Source organism: Calidris pugnax, unplaced genomic scaffold (genome assembly GCF_001431845.1).
Source record: "Calidris pugnax isolate Ruff unplaced genomic scaffold, ASM143184v1 scaffold51, whole genome shotgun sequence".
Lineage (NCBI taxonomy): Eukaryota > Metazoa > Chordata > Aves > Charadriiformes > Scolopacidae > Calidris > Calidris pugnax.
The window spans coordinates 6860709-6878249 of NW_015090797.1; the positions used below are offsets into that span (position 1 = coordinate 6860709).

Here is a 17541-nt window from a genome sequence, read left to right on the forward strand (position 1 = left end):
AGTAAGACATGACTCACTAATCGCTCACCACCCTTGCTATTCTTACCTCAAAGTGTTCCTTATATATTTGAACCTAGGTCGTTGCTCTGTTGAGGGTAATGACAATTCCAATATTAAAGAAAAAAAGAAAAAAGAAATAAACCATGAAACTGTTCTTGAGTATGTAACTCAAGTAGAGCTTCTGGGCTCTTCAGAAGAAACTAACTCTCTTCAAGTACTCCAAAAGTAGTGCTGGGCCCAAAACAGCTTTCCCATATCCTGAGTAACATCTTATCTTCCAACCTTTGCAAAAATCTAAAATTTAACAAGAAAGTGTATTACTCTAGTTCTGAAATTCAGGAATAGCCTTTATTAAAAATTTATTGACTAACTATGAAAGAACTCTGTATGTGAATTCCCAAATAACTGAAAATACTTGCAGAGAAACACAGAAATTCAAGCAAGCAGAAACCACCAAAAAACCATTTTATTGCAACAATGTCCCCATCATCAACTGAGATGGCGAAAATTAAGTTTTAATTCATTTTGTGTTTCTACCTCTTTATTTAGGTAAATATAAATTCAAGAGTGTAAAATAAATCCACATATAAAACACAGAAGAAACATTCTCTTTCAGTGACTCCAAAAAAACTTACATACTGAAGAATCATGACAAGTCATCCGCTGTCCATTTTTTCCAAGTATACAGGCATGAAAGAATGCAGGTATTTATTCTCCAAAAGCATCCTGTATGAAGTCCTTAAAGTATTTAAGTAATATTTAGTAATCTCATACTGTTGCGCTTATGGATGTAGACTCCAAGAAAATGAGAGAAAAAAACCCATCTCAAACTTTAGATTATTTAAACTGTCTAAAATAATCCATTTCAAACAAGATTATGTTCAATTCTTACAGCTGAAGCATCACAATTACTTTATTAGTATCATTACTTTGGAAAACTACTTCTTATTAGTTTTTCCTGCTTTTAAAATAAAGTCAGAATACTTATTTCAAATAGTTTTGTTTACTTACACTGTAAATATATTGCGGAAAGTAACTCCACATGCTGGTACAACAGGCCTTCATGAAGTTCCACTTAAACATTACTATGATGTACCTTAAAAAACTGGGACTACAGCATGAAATGCACCATAAAGAATCAATGTCAAGGGATTATGTATTATTTTCCTTTTCAGATGCAACAAAATGCTTATATATTTTCAAGTCAGTTTTGGACTGTTAGACCACATGAATATTGGCTGGCTATAAATACTTGGACTAGGAACACTTACTGTTTTAGAAAGATGTGATTATTTTGTTGTTATTACACCAAGAAAATGTTATCAGTATTATAAAATGTATCATGCAAGATATTTCAAGAGGAATGTTTTTCACTGGGTCCAACAGGCAGATGTTTCCAATGATTGTGGCTTTTAACGCATATCATGCCAAGTTCTTAATAAACAGTATTTTCCCTCATGGTTATGTTACAATAGAGAATGAAGAAATTAAGATGGTAAAAGCAAACAACTTTAAAAATGAGAACTGCAAGTAACTTCACAACTAGAAGAGGAAAAATCATAGAACGATTTAAATCAGCACTATTGTGGGTCCCCACAGTTGCACTGCTACTCTTAGGTTTCCAAAAGATGCATATGATTTTATAAATATTTTTGTGCTAAGAGCCATGCTCAGGAACAAAATATAGGCTAGCACAAGTCTACCTTCTTGGAGATGCATGTTAAGTATAAAATTCACTTACTAAAGTGCATTTGCTGAACAAATTCTAACTTCTACTATTATAGCTATCCCAATAAGCAATACAAACTAAACTTTGTTGAAATTCTATCTCTACTTAAAAGCAGTAAATATAGATGACTGATACCTAAATTACAATCTTGTATTACCAAACATTTTGAGTCAATGCTGTGAGCTGTAGAAATAAACAAAAATGTACTGTCCTAAACTTCCCACAAATGAGGAAGTGCCTCTAGTTAGAAATACTGAAAGCGTAGAATGGAGTTAAATAAAAGCAGAGCTGAAGTAAGCATTGCTTTGCTTCTTATTCAATATGGTGTTTCATTAAGGCTCTGAGAGAAGCTGTTACTTTTCTCAAGATCTTTTGGCAAAAGATACTAATGCAGAAGAAGCAGGGTTATCTGACGTTTCAGAACTTGTATTTTCATATTTCATTAAAGCCAGCTCATTCAGTGTCTGTATACATTTATTGCACTTGAGTTGTTGGAATACACCTATACCAACAGAGTAATAATGATTGCAACAAAGCCATAGTAAAATAAACTTTAAAAGGGTCTGATTCTGACATTAGAGGTTAAGTGTCTGCATGTTTAAAATGTTCCCCTAATAATAATAAATACAGACAAATTGCTCAACAAGTCAGATGCACATGTTTAACAATTATTTAGCATATATAAAATTTCACTCATCCTTTTATCAATACAAATCTGTTAGGGATCAAAAAAGACTTACCATGCAAAATATTGATTAGTGCTGCATAATGGAATATATATTTCTATCAGAGTTAAAACAGCATTTTCAAAATTTAAAGAAAAATAAATTTTTAAAAAGGGATTCTACTGTTGAATGCAAGTCTTCCTTGTAGCAAAGACAAGATAGAGACAAGTTACGATTTATCGCTGTACTTCAGTCTTGATGAAAGACTAATAATAATTTGTCCACCTACTTCTTAATAAATGCTACATTTTCAAGAATAAAGGAACTACCAGTAGGCATTATTTCTACTTAAAACAAGTTATTTCTCTCTGTAATAGGTCAAGTATGCTTTTAAAGATTCAGGTAATGGTAGACTCATAATTTTCTCTCTCAACAGATTTCGAGGAGGCTCTTCTGGCTTCAAGGCCTCACTGTGATCTTTATCCTCCTCCTCTTTGTTATCATCTTCCATTCTTTCATCTTCTTCGCTATCTAGAGGCTGAGGAATGAGCTGATTACCAACAAACACATAGGTGTTAATCCTGCGTCTACGACATCTCCTCCGTTTTCGTTTCGGAGGAGCCTTCTGAGCAATACCCTTGGCTTTCATCTCCTCATTTATGAAGTTTCTCAGGGTGCGTCTGATATATATTCGAGCAAGGTCCTGGAGATTCCTAACGGCACATGGAGCTAAAATGAAAGAGACAGTAAATTGTACTCAGTGAAATTTCCCTCCAGCAAAAAAAAAAATTAGCTGCAAGGCAATACTTAGACTAGTGTTCAAGAATAATTGAAATCTTCATACATGATACAATACGCAAATGAAACCAGGCTACCCTGACAGAAAATTTCAACTATAAACCTTTCTCTGTCACTTTTTCTCCCCCTTGTCATGCTATCTCAGAAACAGATGTACTTTCAGAGACTTTCTAAACACCTTTACTAACCTAATTCAAAGCACTGCAGCTAGAAAACCAACCCCAGCAATACTAAAAAACAGCTAGGCATGACTGTATCAGTTGCAGACAGACAACACACACGCTCAGCTATTAATATCCTACGGAACCACAGCTGCAGTTGAGACCTGTTCCTTCCATTTCAGGGGGAAGAGAAGTTATTTATCTCCGAGAGACGGTCAGTAAGTTAGCAGAAAGGAATACTGTTTCCTAACAGAAGCAGTATTAGTTTCCTATTTTATCTATATCTGGCTAGAAAGAGAAGTTGAACCTAAAAGGAAGAGAGTACGGAAAACATGAGCTGGAAACACTATCATTTTAATTCAGGATACTGATTGTTTAGCAACACAAGACAGGGCAGGAGCACAAAAACAAATCGGTGAGCTCCTGCTTTACTAAACTGCATGTTCCTGTTCTATCATATTATGTCTGTATAGCACAGTCTCCCTGCTTCCTGCACACCACCAGCAGGCACTGTAACAACCTATCAATCCGAAGGGAGCGAGCACAAAGGACACTTACGCAGTCCCACAGTGTCGTGCTTGCCGTTGTCGTTTCTGTTTGGTTGCACTAGTGGAGCAAATGAAACAGCAAGGATATTTTTACTTTCCCAGGTGTTCTGTCCTGTTCTCAAGATTTGTGTTAGCTGCATAAAAACAAAAACAAAATAAATCAGTGGTTACAGCTTTGTCATACTCAATACTATTCACACTTGTGTTCAAACACACTGCTATTTTACTTTGCTTCAAAATTAATTTATAAAGGCTGTTTTATGAACTGAAAGGATTTTCATATTCCTTGAAATATTACTTGGTCACTAGAGTACTAAATAAGGCTCTTCGGCAAGAGGAAGAGGAAAATTAAGGCCCAAAGTAAGTTTTACTTTTTCTGATTTTTCCAAAAGATCACAGAATACTTTAGATTAAAAGCAACCTCTGCAGTCCTCTTCCTGCTTGAGCAATACCAACTTGCAAGTTAAAATCAGGCAACTCAGAAGCTTTTCCGATGAAGTTGAAAAGAGAAGTTCTAGGACTGAGATTCCCCAACCTGTCTAGGTGACCTGCTGTGTGTAGTGTTCAACCACTCTCATTATGAAGACCTGTTCTCCCTACATGCAGGCAGAATGCCCCCTTGCTGCCATTTTTAACATTCTTCTTTCAGTTTGCTGCGAACCTGTATGGAGAACTGGACTCGTGTCTACTAGGTAAATTCTCCAGCCCTTTAAAAAGGCAAGTCAGGAATAAAATGTTCCTTTAGCTGTTTCTCTGCAGGATAGATCAACCCAGTTCTTTCAGCTGCTTCTTATGCTTTACATGCTCTAGTCCCCTAACCATTTGTATATAATGTAGAAATATTCAGAGTTCTCATTTTGCTGTCAAATTGTGACTACTTTTAAGTTGGATTCCATCAATTTTAATTGACAGCATCGTAGTCCAATACATACTGAAAAAATATTTATGGAACTGAATCATGCAGGCTATGTTTTAATCATTTTGGTATTCTGAGAAAGCAGATACATAATGTGATAATTCCTTCTGGAAGATGAAGTCAATCACATGTCCATCAACAAGCATTTTCCCAATTATCTGTATTTAGGAGGACATCAAATTAAATCACATTATCTGTCTTTCTCAATTTCCCTATTAGTAAAATAGGGAGAATAATACCTCTGTAAAGCATTTTGAGATCTAAAGATGAAAAGTGATAAAAGTACGTAGTATTATTAAAATAATACACCTGTCTGAAAAGCAACACTGACATCTGCCGGAAATAAGTCATACTTTTTCCTTCAGTTTTTTCCTCCTCTTATAATATTGCACTAATCACAGCTATTTCATAAATCTCTGAAATAAGTTCTCATGTTTAGAGGGTGGTTTTTAAGTACTGACTGAAAACGTCTGTGTGGCAGGGAGATTTCAAAGCAGTTCTGGGACTGGTATAATACAGTGAAAATACTATGAACAGAGTTCTAGCTTCACTGAAGACACAGTTTTTCTACAGACTTTGTTGGAAGCAGTACATTGATACCTTCCTACAAGTTTTAGGGAAAAAAGTTCAAGACTTCATTAAAAAGACCAGTATCTCCTTAATTGCAGCAATACACTGAATTAAGATATTGTTAGCTGAACATTAACTTAATCAAATACACATTTAAATGCATTCTTTATATTACATATTTCTCATACTAAAAGATAAAAAGGGGAAATTGTCACTAAAGTCACCTGATCTTCTATAGGCATTACTAAAATGCCTCCAACTTTCAATAAAATTTTCATGTAGTTTTCATGGTCTTTCTGGACTCCAGCTCCACAGTAAATCCGGTCATATTGATGACTGTCTGAGGCTATTTCCAAACAATTACCAACCACAAAGGCAGGTTCACAGAACTCAAATCTAATGGGAAGAAAAAAAAAACAAAGAGGGGACACATTTCAAGTTAGGATTTTTAAGAAAAAACAGTCCAGATAGCGACAGAAAAATATTTTTCGTATCTTCCCTTATGTAATGAAAAAAGATGAGCATGAATACTTTAGAAGTCTTTATTATGGCAATGTTACTGTGAAAATAATCTGGTTTTTTTTTCTGCCACATCAGGGACCACCAAAGAAAATTTCTTAAGCAGTTATGATTATATATTATGCAAAACATAAAAGGCCTCAAAGCATCACCAGACTTAAGTGCAAGCAACTAGATTTGTCTAAAGAAACCTTGAAGCCATACAGTAACTAGTACATTTATCAACAACATGCGATATCCAATTTACTGAATAAATACTGGAATAGTTCATTTCCTAATAGCCCTCCTACGTAGTATTTTTTTTAAATTAAGCTGTTAAAAGACTAGTTTTCCTCTAGCTCCCATTTTTCCACCCTGAGCCCAATCCACTTTTCCCCAAAAAAGTAATTTAATGGAAGAGTGCCATTTTTTGACCACACAGAGCAAGAAAGAAAAATAGATTAATTACTGCAGAAGTATCTGTCCTAATTTTCATCAGCAAATAAAAGTTATATACTACTTTTAAGTGAACCTAAGTTTATAACAGGTGGCAAGGACTGTAAATCCACATTGTCACTGCATAAAACACCATAGGAAAGATACAGAATAGAGCTTTATTGCCGAAGCTGCACAGATTCTCCATTGCACTAACTCTGCAGCACCTTACTGCTTCAGCTGTTAACAGCATAATAAATGTAATTTACCTTTTTGTAAAATAAATAAATTCCTTCAACAAATAACTTTACCTTTTCCCCAACCACTTTAAAATTAAGGAAAGAGGTTACTGTTGCTTATGGGAAGGATTTATGCTTTTGTTTTAAAAGCATGTTAAGCAAAACCAAACACCTTGTTGCTGCATGAAATAGTTCGTAGACTTCATCAGGCATTATTAATATTCAGTGCATCTCAAACTTTATCCAGAAGAAATTAATTTTTCTAAAAACTTCTTCATGTACATGCAGTCATTGTATGACCTTTACAGCTGACTGTCATCGGAAAAGAATTTTTTTTTAACTTGGCTCACAGTAGCAAATCCCAGTACACCACCTGACAACATTCAACTCAGCATTTCTTCGGTTACAGTGAAGCTTGGCAGCTTTCACTGCTTAGGGATGCTGCCTATAAAGCTTGGCTGACTTTCCTATCTACAGCACTGCCATTACCAAATCAGAATTCTGTTAAACTGCAGTTTTTGCTTGAAGTATATACATTTCCCAACACCCTGCCCCCAAACAGATGCTTGATCTTGAAAATAACACAATTCTTTTCTTCGTCTAGTCACAGAAGTGCTATATGTGGCCAACAGTCCAAAAGGTTTCCTTATCCAGAGGAAAAAACAAAAGCTACATACACCAGTAGATTAAAAAATTGAGAGGGAAGGGGAGTGGGGAGTGACTGTCTTGTTACACACAACTGGGAAGCTAGCCCAGCTTGAACTGTGGTTGAAATCATTTTGGATTAACACAGAAAGATCTAGAAATACATTAGTCAAGGTTAAATGCTGGGAAGAAAATGAAACCCAAGTCACTCAACACTTTGCTTGAAGAAGTGATCACATTTCATAAGCACTTGAACTATCAAGTATTTTTCTACATTCACTGAAGGTCAGTTGGGCAGCTCATGCTAGACTTTTAAATGCTAGGCCACCTGAAATTAGGTCAAGCAGCACCATATCATTTTCATTTGAAAGTCTGAGCCAAGTACCTTTGTGGGCTTCAAAAGTACAAGGTGGGGAGGAACAGAGATGGACACAACACAGAATATGGTACTTCTCTAAAATGCAGTTTTATATCTTGAGACAATTCCTGATTAGTTTTCAAAAAATGAAGACAGCCTGCCTACTAACCTGACATCTTTCAAAACTTTTGATCTTCACAGAATGCTCCTCTAAAAACTGGCAAGAGTATTACCAGATACTCCAAAATTGCTTCCTCTACTAGAAACCACCCTAAAGCTCATGAAGCCACTGGTTGCACCCTCTTAAAACAAGCAGGAACACCAAACTCTCCAAGGAAGCAAAAATATAAGACAGAACAAAAACCCACAACACATTTCCCAGATACACAATACTCTATACATGAGCTGTGGATGAAAATTCAAATACAGTAAAAGCTGAAGAGACTTTCTCATTAAGCTCCACAGCTTGCAACCAGAAGCACACAAAGCACAAATGAAGATATAGCAGCAACTACCTATTACACCTATGAGAATGAGATGGGCTAAGCACTAGAGACCAACTCTGCCTACAGGCACTTTGACTGACCTGTACTCCACATTATTAGCAGTTTTGTGGAGACACAAGGCTTGTGACCAAAACTGCATAACTTCAGCTTCTTTCAACCTAATTTGTCAGCAGCAAGAGCTTCCTCAAAGACTAACTTCCCACAGGAAACCTAAACACTATATGGACTAGGGTACATGTAATTCCTGAAGATGTCTCTTTAGTTCATATCAGATGAAAAAGCACACAGTCTACTGAGCTCACCTGGCTGTCCAATGGTTAACACCCAGCTGGCCTGCACTGGGGCTGACAGCCAACTTGAACATAGGCAAGTCAAGAATTGCAGCATGTAACTTCCTGTTACCCAGAAAGCCAAATAAAAGTAGGCAGAAGAAATGGGAGGAAAAGGTTATAAACACTGTCTGGTCATCACAAGACACAGGTTCAAAAGCCAACCCTCCTCATTCGTACTCCCCACAGAACAAACTGCATCGTGTGTTATGGTATGAAGAGTGACAAAATGCCAGAAATAAAGGCATACAGAGTTCCTACTCAGCAGAGAATTACAGACTTTTCAAACCTAGTTAAATCATACAACAGTCAAACCTTACTCCTCCACACTCCTGCGTAAAGTAAATCCCATCAGTGATGCAACAAGACTCTTTCCCCGCTCCCCAAATCTGTTTTCACAAAAAGATACATGCACCTCTCAATCAGAAAGAGCTGAAAACTGTGCATGCGTTTATGTAATCCAGTAATTTGTGATGACCTTCCAACAGAGACTAAAATGCAATTTAGAGAATTCAAGTTACTAACTTGCCCAAATAATTTTCAAAATAAGCAAAGCTAAGTTCAGGGGTTTTTTTTGAAGTATAAGACTCCAGCATTTGATCAGGAAATTGTCTAAAACTTAAATATAAAGGTTCTGCAAATACAAGGGAGTAAGTGATTTTAAGAAAACCTGCCAACAGCATCACAAGCTTGTTAGTCTTACAGTATGAAAGCAATATTAACCACATTGTAAAACAATGAAACTTGATCTAATCAAACCTAAGTTCTTTTAGTCCCAACTGTCACTATATCCAACAAGTTTATTTCTTTCTACTGCCTTTGGGATATGAGAACAATTCAGATATTCATTTTCCTTCTGCATTATACTGAGCTATCTTTTGTTAGATGAACGACATGACTGAAAATAAGTATTTTATTGCTTTAACATGCAATATTGACAATCACATAAGCTACCTATCGAGGCAAAACTGCAATCAATATTTTTTTTTCAGTTACTGAATTGAAATGGAATTAAGAAACACCAAGTGTTATTTACCATTTCTTCACCTCTACCAAACAGCTAGGGTGGCCTTACAGAGAATTATATAAAGTAACACAAAAATGACTTGTGTTACCTTCAAATGCCAAAAAAGGCAAAAATGAAGTGTTGGAACAATCTGGAGAAGTTTTAATCACTTTAGGTTCTTCAATAGAATTACAAAAGAGCCAACAGAAATTAAGAGTTCCCATTATAAATAAACACAGCAACAGTGAATTTGTTTAAATGAGCACCTGCCATAGGAGTAAATTTAAACACACAGACCACATTTAGCAACAGTCCAAGATAACCAAGAAGTTGCAAGCACATAAAATATCTGTTGACCTCATTCTGCCCTTCCATCTTTTGCATGTTTGTAATCTGTCCCTCAAGGATGGGCGTTTCAAGTTCATCCCCAACACAGCCACAGTACTTTTCTTCAAGCAAAACAGAAAAAAAAAAAACCTGTCAAATTTAAAGAGCATTTGTCTTTGCTGCAGCAAGTTAAGAAAATCATCAAGTAATAGATTGTTGCTGCCCAGCAAGTAATCAAGTAATCAAGTAAGATCACCCACAGATATCGACATAATGAAGTATTACTACTGTAATAAAACGAATATCCATTTATAAAAACATCTATAGCTAAGAACTAAGAATAAAGTTTATTGCTCTTGTATCCATATCCACCAATCTAGTATTTGTGTGATAGCAATATATTAATTAAAAAAAAAATAAGATGACACAGTGCAATAACCTACCCTAACAGCAGAAGTTATTTGTTCTTTTTTGCAAGGGGATTCATTGGTTGGTCTTACCATAAGACCCACCCACAGAACCCACCCCTTAATTACTTCCAACTATGAAGATGTATAGGATGCTTCTTGGGCTAAGCTTTCTATCTAAACATCCTGCATTCATGAAGGTTGTAATCCTGTTGTTTCTTGAAGATGAAACTAGGTGTATGTAGGCATGAACTGTCTTTTTTTTTTTAAGGGGATTCTCTAAGAGGGAATAAGTTCAACCTATCTCAAAATTTGAGACAAGAAAAAAAAAAATCAAGTTATTTGAAGGAAAAACAACTTCCAACATCCACAAGCTTGTGTTTGAAGGAAACAGTAAAACATGTTACAAGATGCTTCAATGAAAAAAAAGGAATACTGAGGAACCACTTAAACTACTTACACCTATTTTCTCTATTAGCAAAAAACAACTACTACATTCACACCAGGACATCATCTAGAAGTACACTTCTGCCTATCCTTGTATTTACTAACCACACTCCTATCTCACCTTGCTGTTCACTGCCCTTACAGAAAGAAAACTCATTTTAGTATGAATTTAGCATACTGGTTTCCCATCCACACTCATTTCCTTTACTTAGTCTACTCAAACCCTCCAAAGTCTGAAATCTCATTTGATACCATCAAGCTACTCCAAGTAATTCCCCTCTAATAGGAAATTTATTTAAATTTATTTAAATTTAGGGCACAAAGGCCTACACTTCAACTTTAATGATGTATAAGAATAGGTTGGCAAGTTGTTAACATTTACCATTTGTACTACAATGACACTACATTGGAACTAAGTATTCAAAAGCACTGCAAGGCAAAGTTCACACTTAATTCTTCATGGAAAAAAGCATATTCCAAAACAGAATAGTAAATTCAATATATATCTCTCTCTATAAAGAAATATATAAATATATATGTAAAAAATATATATAAATCCAAATAGTAAAGCTAACAGACTAATGGTTCTGGCAGACTGGTTTAGAAGTTTCTTTTCACACACAAAAAATTGGCTTATGTTTTTAAAATACAGCTACAGCAGCTGAATAGTGTTTCCTGTGGTTATTCTAAGACACAGACTGAAGAGCTATACATAATCTGATCTATGAAGTTCTGGCTCCTTTGTTCATTTTCATTAAAAAAAAAATATATATTCTCAGAGCTTCTCCTATGTCAAAGACAATTTCATAAATCAGTAACCTTACTTCAAGTACTCCTAGAACCTGCTTAAAGACTAATGCATTCACTGAAAGAAACCTTCTAAGTCAATTTTTCAGATTTTAAACTGACAAATAATCATCTTCTTTGAAACACACAGATGATTGTCAATATTCACATGGCTCACAAACTTAAACCTGCATCAATTAATATGGGAAAAATTTTAAAGAATATGAATTCTTCTCCTATTAAGTGGCACAACAGCAGGGCAAGATGGCAAGTTCTTTCCACCTTTGATGTGGGTTTTTCTTTCCCCTCCATCGTTCATTCCATCTCATTTAAGCATTTTTTCAAGCTCTTTGAACTAGTCGGTTTCATGTATTACTGAATATTCATCAATTGCTAGCATTTTTTGTTGAAAAGTTCTGCACATTTTAACTGTATTAACATTTTTTGTGAGACCTTTTGCATGTATACTACTAACACGATAAGTAGAAACACATAACAATACTGAATCTTTGAAAACAAAATCTATAATGACAACTTTTAAGTCCTTTGTATCCAATTACAATAATAGTAGTTTTAATCAGCATTAAGAGTACAAGCCAAAAGTGATGCTGATAAAACTTTTATTTAGCAATGTTATCCTGAACAATTTTTTAGCTTCCAGGCAATGCTATAGTGACAGTAAATGAGAAACCTGTACCTGTACTTTGCTTGTATTTGTCATTTCCTTTTTAGAATAAAACTGTCTTGGTGGTTCTATTATATAACCTCAGCTTTCATTTATAGTTTTTCATAACCTCAGTTTCATTGGCCCAAAACACATTACTCTTAATTAATTCTGAAGAAAAATTCCAACACTGGTTCTTAAAAATACTTAAGACTAATCTCAGTCTCCCTTCAAAAGTGGTTTATAAAATTTAAACTTCATTATGTACTGTATCTAAAATTTGGTGGTAAGATGAAGAATTGTATTGAAGGAATACTTTTTATCAATTCCACACTAAATTTTAAGAAAGGTGGACAGGAATAGAAAGGAGGGAAAAAATTTGTCACTTCAGCTTATTGTCCAGGTCCTAATACATCCATGGAGAGAAGTCTTGAAAATAACTTAGCTGTTTACAGAAACAGAAGAGTATTTGCCTTTTTTTTTCCCTGAAGCAGAAAAATGGGTTTCTAGGTTGACATTGTCAAATTTTATACTGCAGAATTTTACGAAGCAACAGATTTTATAGGAACAATGTACTGAGTGTTGTCATCACTAGCTTTAATGTAACATACGTTCTAAATACTATCAAAAACTTGTAGCAGCAAGAGATTTCCAAAGAAAGGCAGTGTCCACCACGGGATTTTTTATTTATTTCTAAATATTTATTCTAAATATTTATTTATTTCTAAAAGTTATTTTACATATGGTTCTAAGAGGGCAAGAACACGTGTTTCTGCATGTATCAAATACTTTAAGAATTCAGGTTTAGCTCCTTCCTAGATTAGATTCAATTGTCATTTTTGGAGCCTTCTGGTTTATGAGCTGTAGGATTAGAAACAGTACTTCCCTTTAATATCTCTAAAAGAAAAAGGGATATTCCAGAAGCCTATTTTCCTTTCCTTTTTGTTTAACATAACCTCTGGCATCAAAGATTCCCACTAGAATTCTTGTCATCCCTGTGTTGTCCTGGAAAGACTAAACCTCAACAAGAAGTCATTCACCAATAAAAAACCCCATCGTTTACACTATCTGAGACTAAGACTAAGTTATCAGTAAGATTTAAACTGAGTAAGGCACCAGTGAGTTTTGGAAACAGTTTGTTTTTCCTGCTTAGATTTTTACTGCAATCACTAACCAGCTGCACAGACAGGAAGGAGTTTTCTTTTCTTTGTGTGTATACAAGGAATCTTCTGTTTCAAATGTGCTTTAATGAAAAGAAAGTGAGCCTTCAGAGTCCTAGCAGGAGGCCTGAATTTCTATGAAGAAAAATAAATTTACTGTTGGAAGATTAAGCTCACTATTTTTCAATGCCAACACAACCTACTACAGGATTTCAGGAAGAAGTTTCACCCCACAACAGTTATCCCAGAAGTAGTACTAGGGTTCTTGTCACTTACCATTGAAGTGTTTTCTTTTGATCCTGAGAAGGGTTGGTGATTTTCTTTCACAGCAGGGACTTCACCAGCTTACCCAGGTTTGGGTTTTGATAGGGTGCTAGAAGATGGGCAACCTAGCCTTGCCCTGTGGCTCTCTCTCCAAGCTGGATATTCTAGGTCTAGAAGTTGACTGGGAGCAGAAAAGACAACACATTCCCCTTCAATAAACAGGTGAAGCGGGGCCTGGTACTTGCACATTTGTGTGTTAGATAGAGCCTTCTTATGGAATGATTTTTTTTCCCCTTAATTGGCATGCATTCCCTGAAGGTTTTAAGAACGAAAGAGAGCCTTACACATATTTCAGACTCAGGCAGAGAACTTTCTTTAGTCTATACCTAAAATCTTTGCACCTCAACCATGACGACACTTCCGGATGCCTTCAGGTGGCACTTCTCCTTTACTTCTATTGGCAAACATGTCATCAAGTAAAATCAATTCAGCATTTTACCTCTCTGAACAAACAACTCCACCTCCATTTAGAAGAAAACTATTTTTATAGATTGGTGGGATATGGATACAAGCAATTACTGGAATTATTTGTCTTTCTGAAACACTTTTCCTCTAATGAACAGCTCAAGAGGCCAAAACTGAGAGAAGCTCAGTTACCAGAGGTAGACAACCCTCCCCTTAGGCAGAGTGTCTCAAATCCTGGTCTTGCCGTTTTTACATTGCTTTCAATATATAGTCAAGCAGCTACCTCAATCACAGAAAATGAAGTTTTTAACTACATTTCAACAACATTCTTAGCAGTTGTCAAGAAAAAAAAGTAGTATTTTACCAAAGAACAGTGGATTATTCCCCCATAAAAATGGCAAAGCAATATTCCATTTGCTTTATCAGGCAAAATCCCACCTAAATCATCATGATCCAGCTCCATGCAAAAGTCAGATGCAAAGCCAATGGCCTATTGCTCCAAGCAAAGAAACACCACAAAATTAAAAAGTATTTATTTAGGATCTAGGTTGTAGCTCTCCAAGTACTGTCCCAAAAGGTTAAACTCCTGGGTTTTGTTTCAGAAGGAGATTGCTTAAAATACTCGGACCGGACCGTAAAACATTACACACTAAAGAAAGAATGCAGGGAAGTGGCAAGACAAGTGGCAAGTTTCACAGAATTCCCCATTCATATCACTCCGTTACAGCCAGGAAAAAGGACTTCGGTCTCTGTGCTCCTGGTCTCCTGTGTGCCGTGTTAGAGGCTGTTGGCAACTGTAAGGTGCTTTTCCCCATGACACACACATAACCCCATTCTGACAATTAGCTTTACTCATATCAGTCTGCCACATAAAATCTATTTTCAGACAGTAAGGACGCCTGCTCGGTACACACCAGTGTTCAACAGTAGACAGACACCACACATCTTTTTCTTGGTTGGTCTTTCATCCAAATACTAAATTGACCAAATGAATAGGCAAGTTCAGATGCCAGAGTCCACACAATTTTGGGTAAGTATCTTTCACTTCTAAATGAAGATGCAGGAAGGAGTTACTGAAACAAGAATCGAGACTTACTGATCCAGAGCACATTACTTTAAGAGGCAGATTAAAATTCAAGATAAGCTGTATAAACTCACTTGTATTTAAAAAAAAAGGAATACAGAAGGAGCCCATCACAGAAAAATCCGCACACTGTGTTCATTAACTACATTAAAATACAGAGTATTTACAAAGAAATCAGTTAGCCAGAATCAGCTACGCATACAAGTTACAAATCCCCCCACAGAACACAAAATCCAAACAGCCAATCAGTATCATGTCAAGTGCAGTGCAGCTATTACCAAGTAGATCTGTATCAAGAAGCCCTTTCAAAAAAGTATAGTTTTTGTTAGGTTGGTGAGGAGACTGTTTCTGTAGCCATTGCTTAGTATTTCACTATTAAGGGGAAAAGGTGGATTGTTAAACAGCATATGCCAAGATAATAAGACACTAATTAGTGATAAAGCTTAGCTGATATTCACCAACCTGCTTTTTTCCACTCATTGAAGTAACACTGAATAGCTAAAGATCAATTCAACTATCACTGTAAATGGCACACAGCATTTAAAACACTTTCCCCAGAACTGATCTTCACTGAATCAGGGGAAAATACTACACTAATTAGTGATAAAGCTCAGCTGATATTCACCAACCTGGTTTTTCCACTCATTGGAGTAACACTGAATAAAGATCAATTCAACTATCACTGTAAATAGCACACAGCATTTAAAACAGTCCCAAAAACTGATCTTCACTGAATCAGGGGAAAATACATGTCTTTAACAATACTTAAATCATTTACTATGTATGATCACTTATTTCCTTCAAGCACACTATACACTTACTATGTATGATCGATCACTTATTTCCTTCAAGCACACTATACATACACCACCGACATTCACTTATGCCAAATTTAGCAACTCTGGGTTTTTCTTCCAGTTCTTGCATGTTTTGAAGTACAAACCCCAGTATTCTGATATTCTGATTATATAAATATCCCAGCCAGATTTTTTTGGTGACATTTCCTTGCTACCCCTTCACTCAATTTCTCTTAATTTCTGTATATAAAGGTATCACCAGATTAGCATACACCACCGACATTCACTTATGCCAAATTTAGCAACTCTGGGTTTTTCTTCCAGTTCTTGCATGTTTTGAAGTACAAACCCCAGTATTCTGATATTCTGATTATATAAATATCCCAGCCAGATTTTTTTGGTGACATTTCCTTGCTACCCCTTCACTCAATTTCTCTTAATTTCTGTATATAAAGGTATCACCAGATTAGAAAGACATTTCAGTAAAAGACAGCTTTTTGTATGTCTGAGTACACACACCTACAGGAATGCAGGAATACGGGTATGCACAAGAATTGGTCAGCTGGCAGGTACATCTAACTTTGGACAGCCACTAATGCAGTATTTGTAATGATCATGAGAGAACACACTTCACACACCTTTTTTTGTTGGCTTTTTTCTTTCACAAGATTATATAAAGTGCATCATAAAGTGAATCCATTTTTATTTGTTCTGCCTCCTATGCGTGTTAACATTGGCTAACTGAAGTGCTTGTACTAAAATTAAGACAGTAGTAATGAAACATATGTATTTCCTCTTACATAGTTCATTCTAATGGATGAACATCACACTAATATCATCTAGCCAGTATCATAGAATGGTCCAGGCCGGAAGGGACCTCCAAAGGTCATCTAGTCCGACCCCCCCGCAGTCAGCAGGGACACCCCTAACTAGACCAGGTTGCCCAGGGTCTCATCAAGCCTCACCTTGAATATCTCCAGGGATGGGGCCTCAACCACCTCCCTGGGCAACCTGTTCCAGTGTTCCACCACCCTCACAGTAAAGAGGTTTCTCCTAATCTCCAATCTAAATCTGCTGCCCTCCAGCATAAAGCCATTGCCCCTCAAAAGCAAAGAAAAAAGCACAGAACTGAATTCAAATACAGGTAATACTATGATGATACTTTGAACTAAATTAAGTACTCTAAGAGCCTTTCATTACTTAGAAGCATCAGGAGAAAAGCCTGTGGTAAGCACAGAGCTCCCAAAATTTGGGGTATGGAAAAAAGTGGATTGAGCTCCAGCCAAGATAACCAAGAGCATGGCAGTTCATAAAGCATATTACAACAAAGGTAAAGCAACAGAAAGGGTTTTCTTTGCTGTCCATTGTGGAAGACGTGAGGCATAGGATATGCAATTCTTCGGCTACTCTTACAACTCAAAGGCTTTTCTGCATTTCCAGAAGCTACCTTATAATCACTGTTGGAAAACTAGTATCCTGTAAGGAAAAAAAGTCTTTATAGAGAACAGCCCAAGTTAGAACCTTGTTTTCCCTTTCACAGAGGCAGAGAGGCCAAAGACACAGATTCTTATGGGCCACCTTAAAACTACTAATAAAAAATTGTTTAGTATAATAGAACCAATAAGGCTCAAAGTCCTGTAACCCAGAACTATACCAGTAAAAATGAGTCATGTGTGAGCACAAATGAATATTCTTAAGTCCATCTCTTCAGCTACTAAATACAAAGACAATCAGATA

At 36.0% G+C, this 17541-nt stretch overlaps 1 protein-coding gene across 6 annotated transcripts in view; it reads right to left on the bottom strand.

Moving 5' to 3' along the window:
• Nucleotides 1–434: 434 nt before the first annotated feature.
• Nucleotides 435–17541, bottom strand: part of PCMTD1 (protein-L-isoaspartate (D-aspartate) O-methyltransferase domain containing 1) — a 45897-nt gene continuing 28790 nt past the window's right edge. For 3 of the 6 annotated variants that reach the window (XM_014936963.1, XM_014936962.1, XM_014936961.1), the window contains exons 4-6: nucleotides 5612–5783; nucleotides 3912–4035; nucleotides 449–3123 (exon numbers count right to left, since the gene is read on the bottom strand). In XM_014936963.1, the coding sequence (XP_014792449.1) occupies nucleotides 2753–3123; nucleotides 3912–4035; nucleotides 5612–5783 (667 nt within the window). In that variant the 3' untranslated portion in view covers nucleotides 449–2752. Of the gene's footprint in view, nucleotides 3124–3911; nucleotides 4036–5611; nucleotides 5784–13470; nucleotides 13638–17541 lie in introns of those variants that run through there. The other 3 variants (XM_014936965.1, XM_014936959.1, XM_014936964.1) reach the window with 3 other exon arrangements.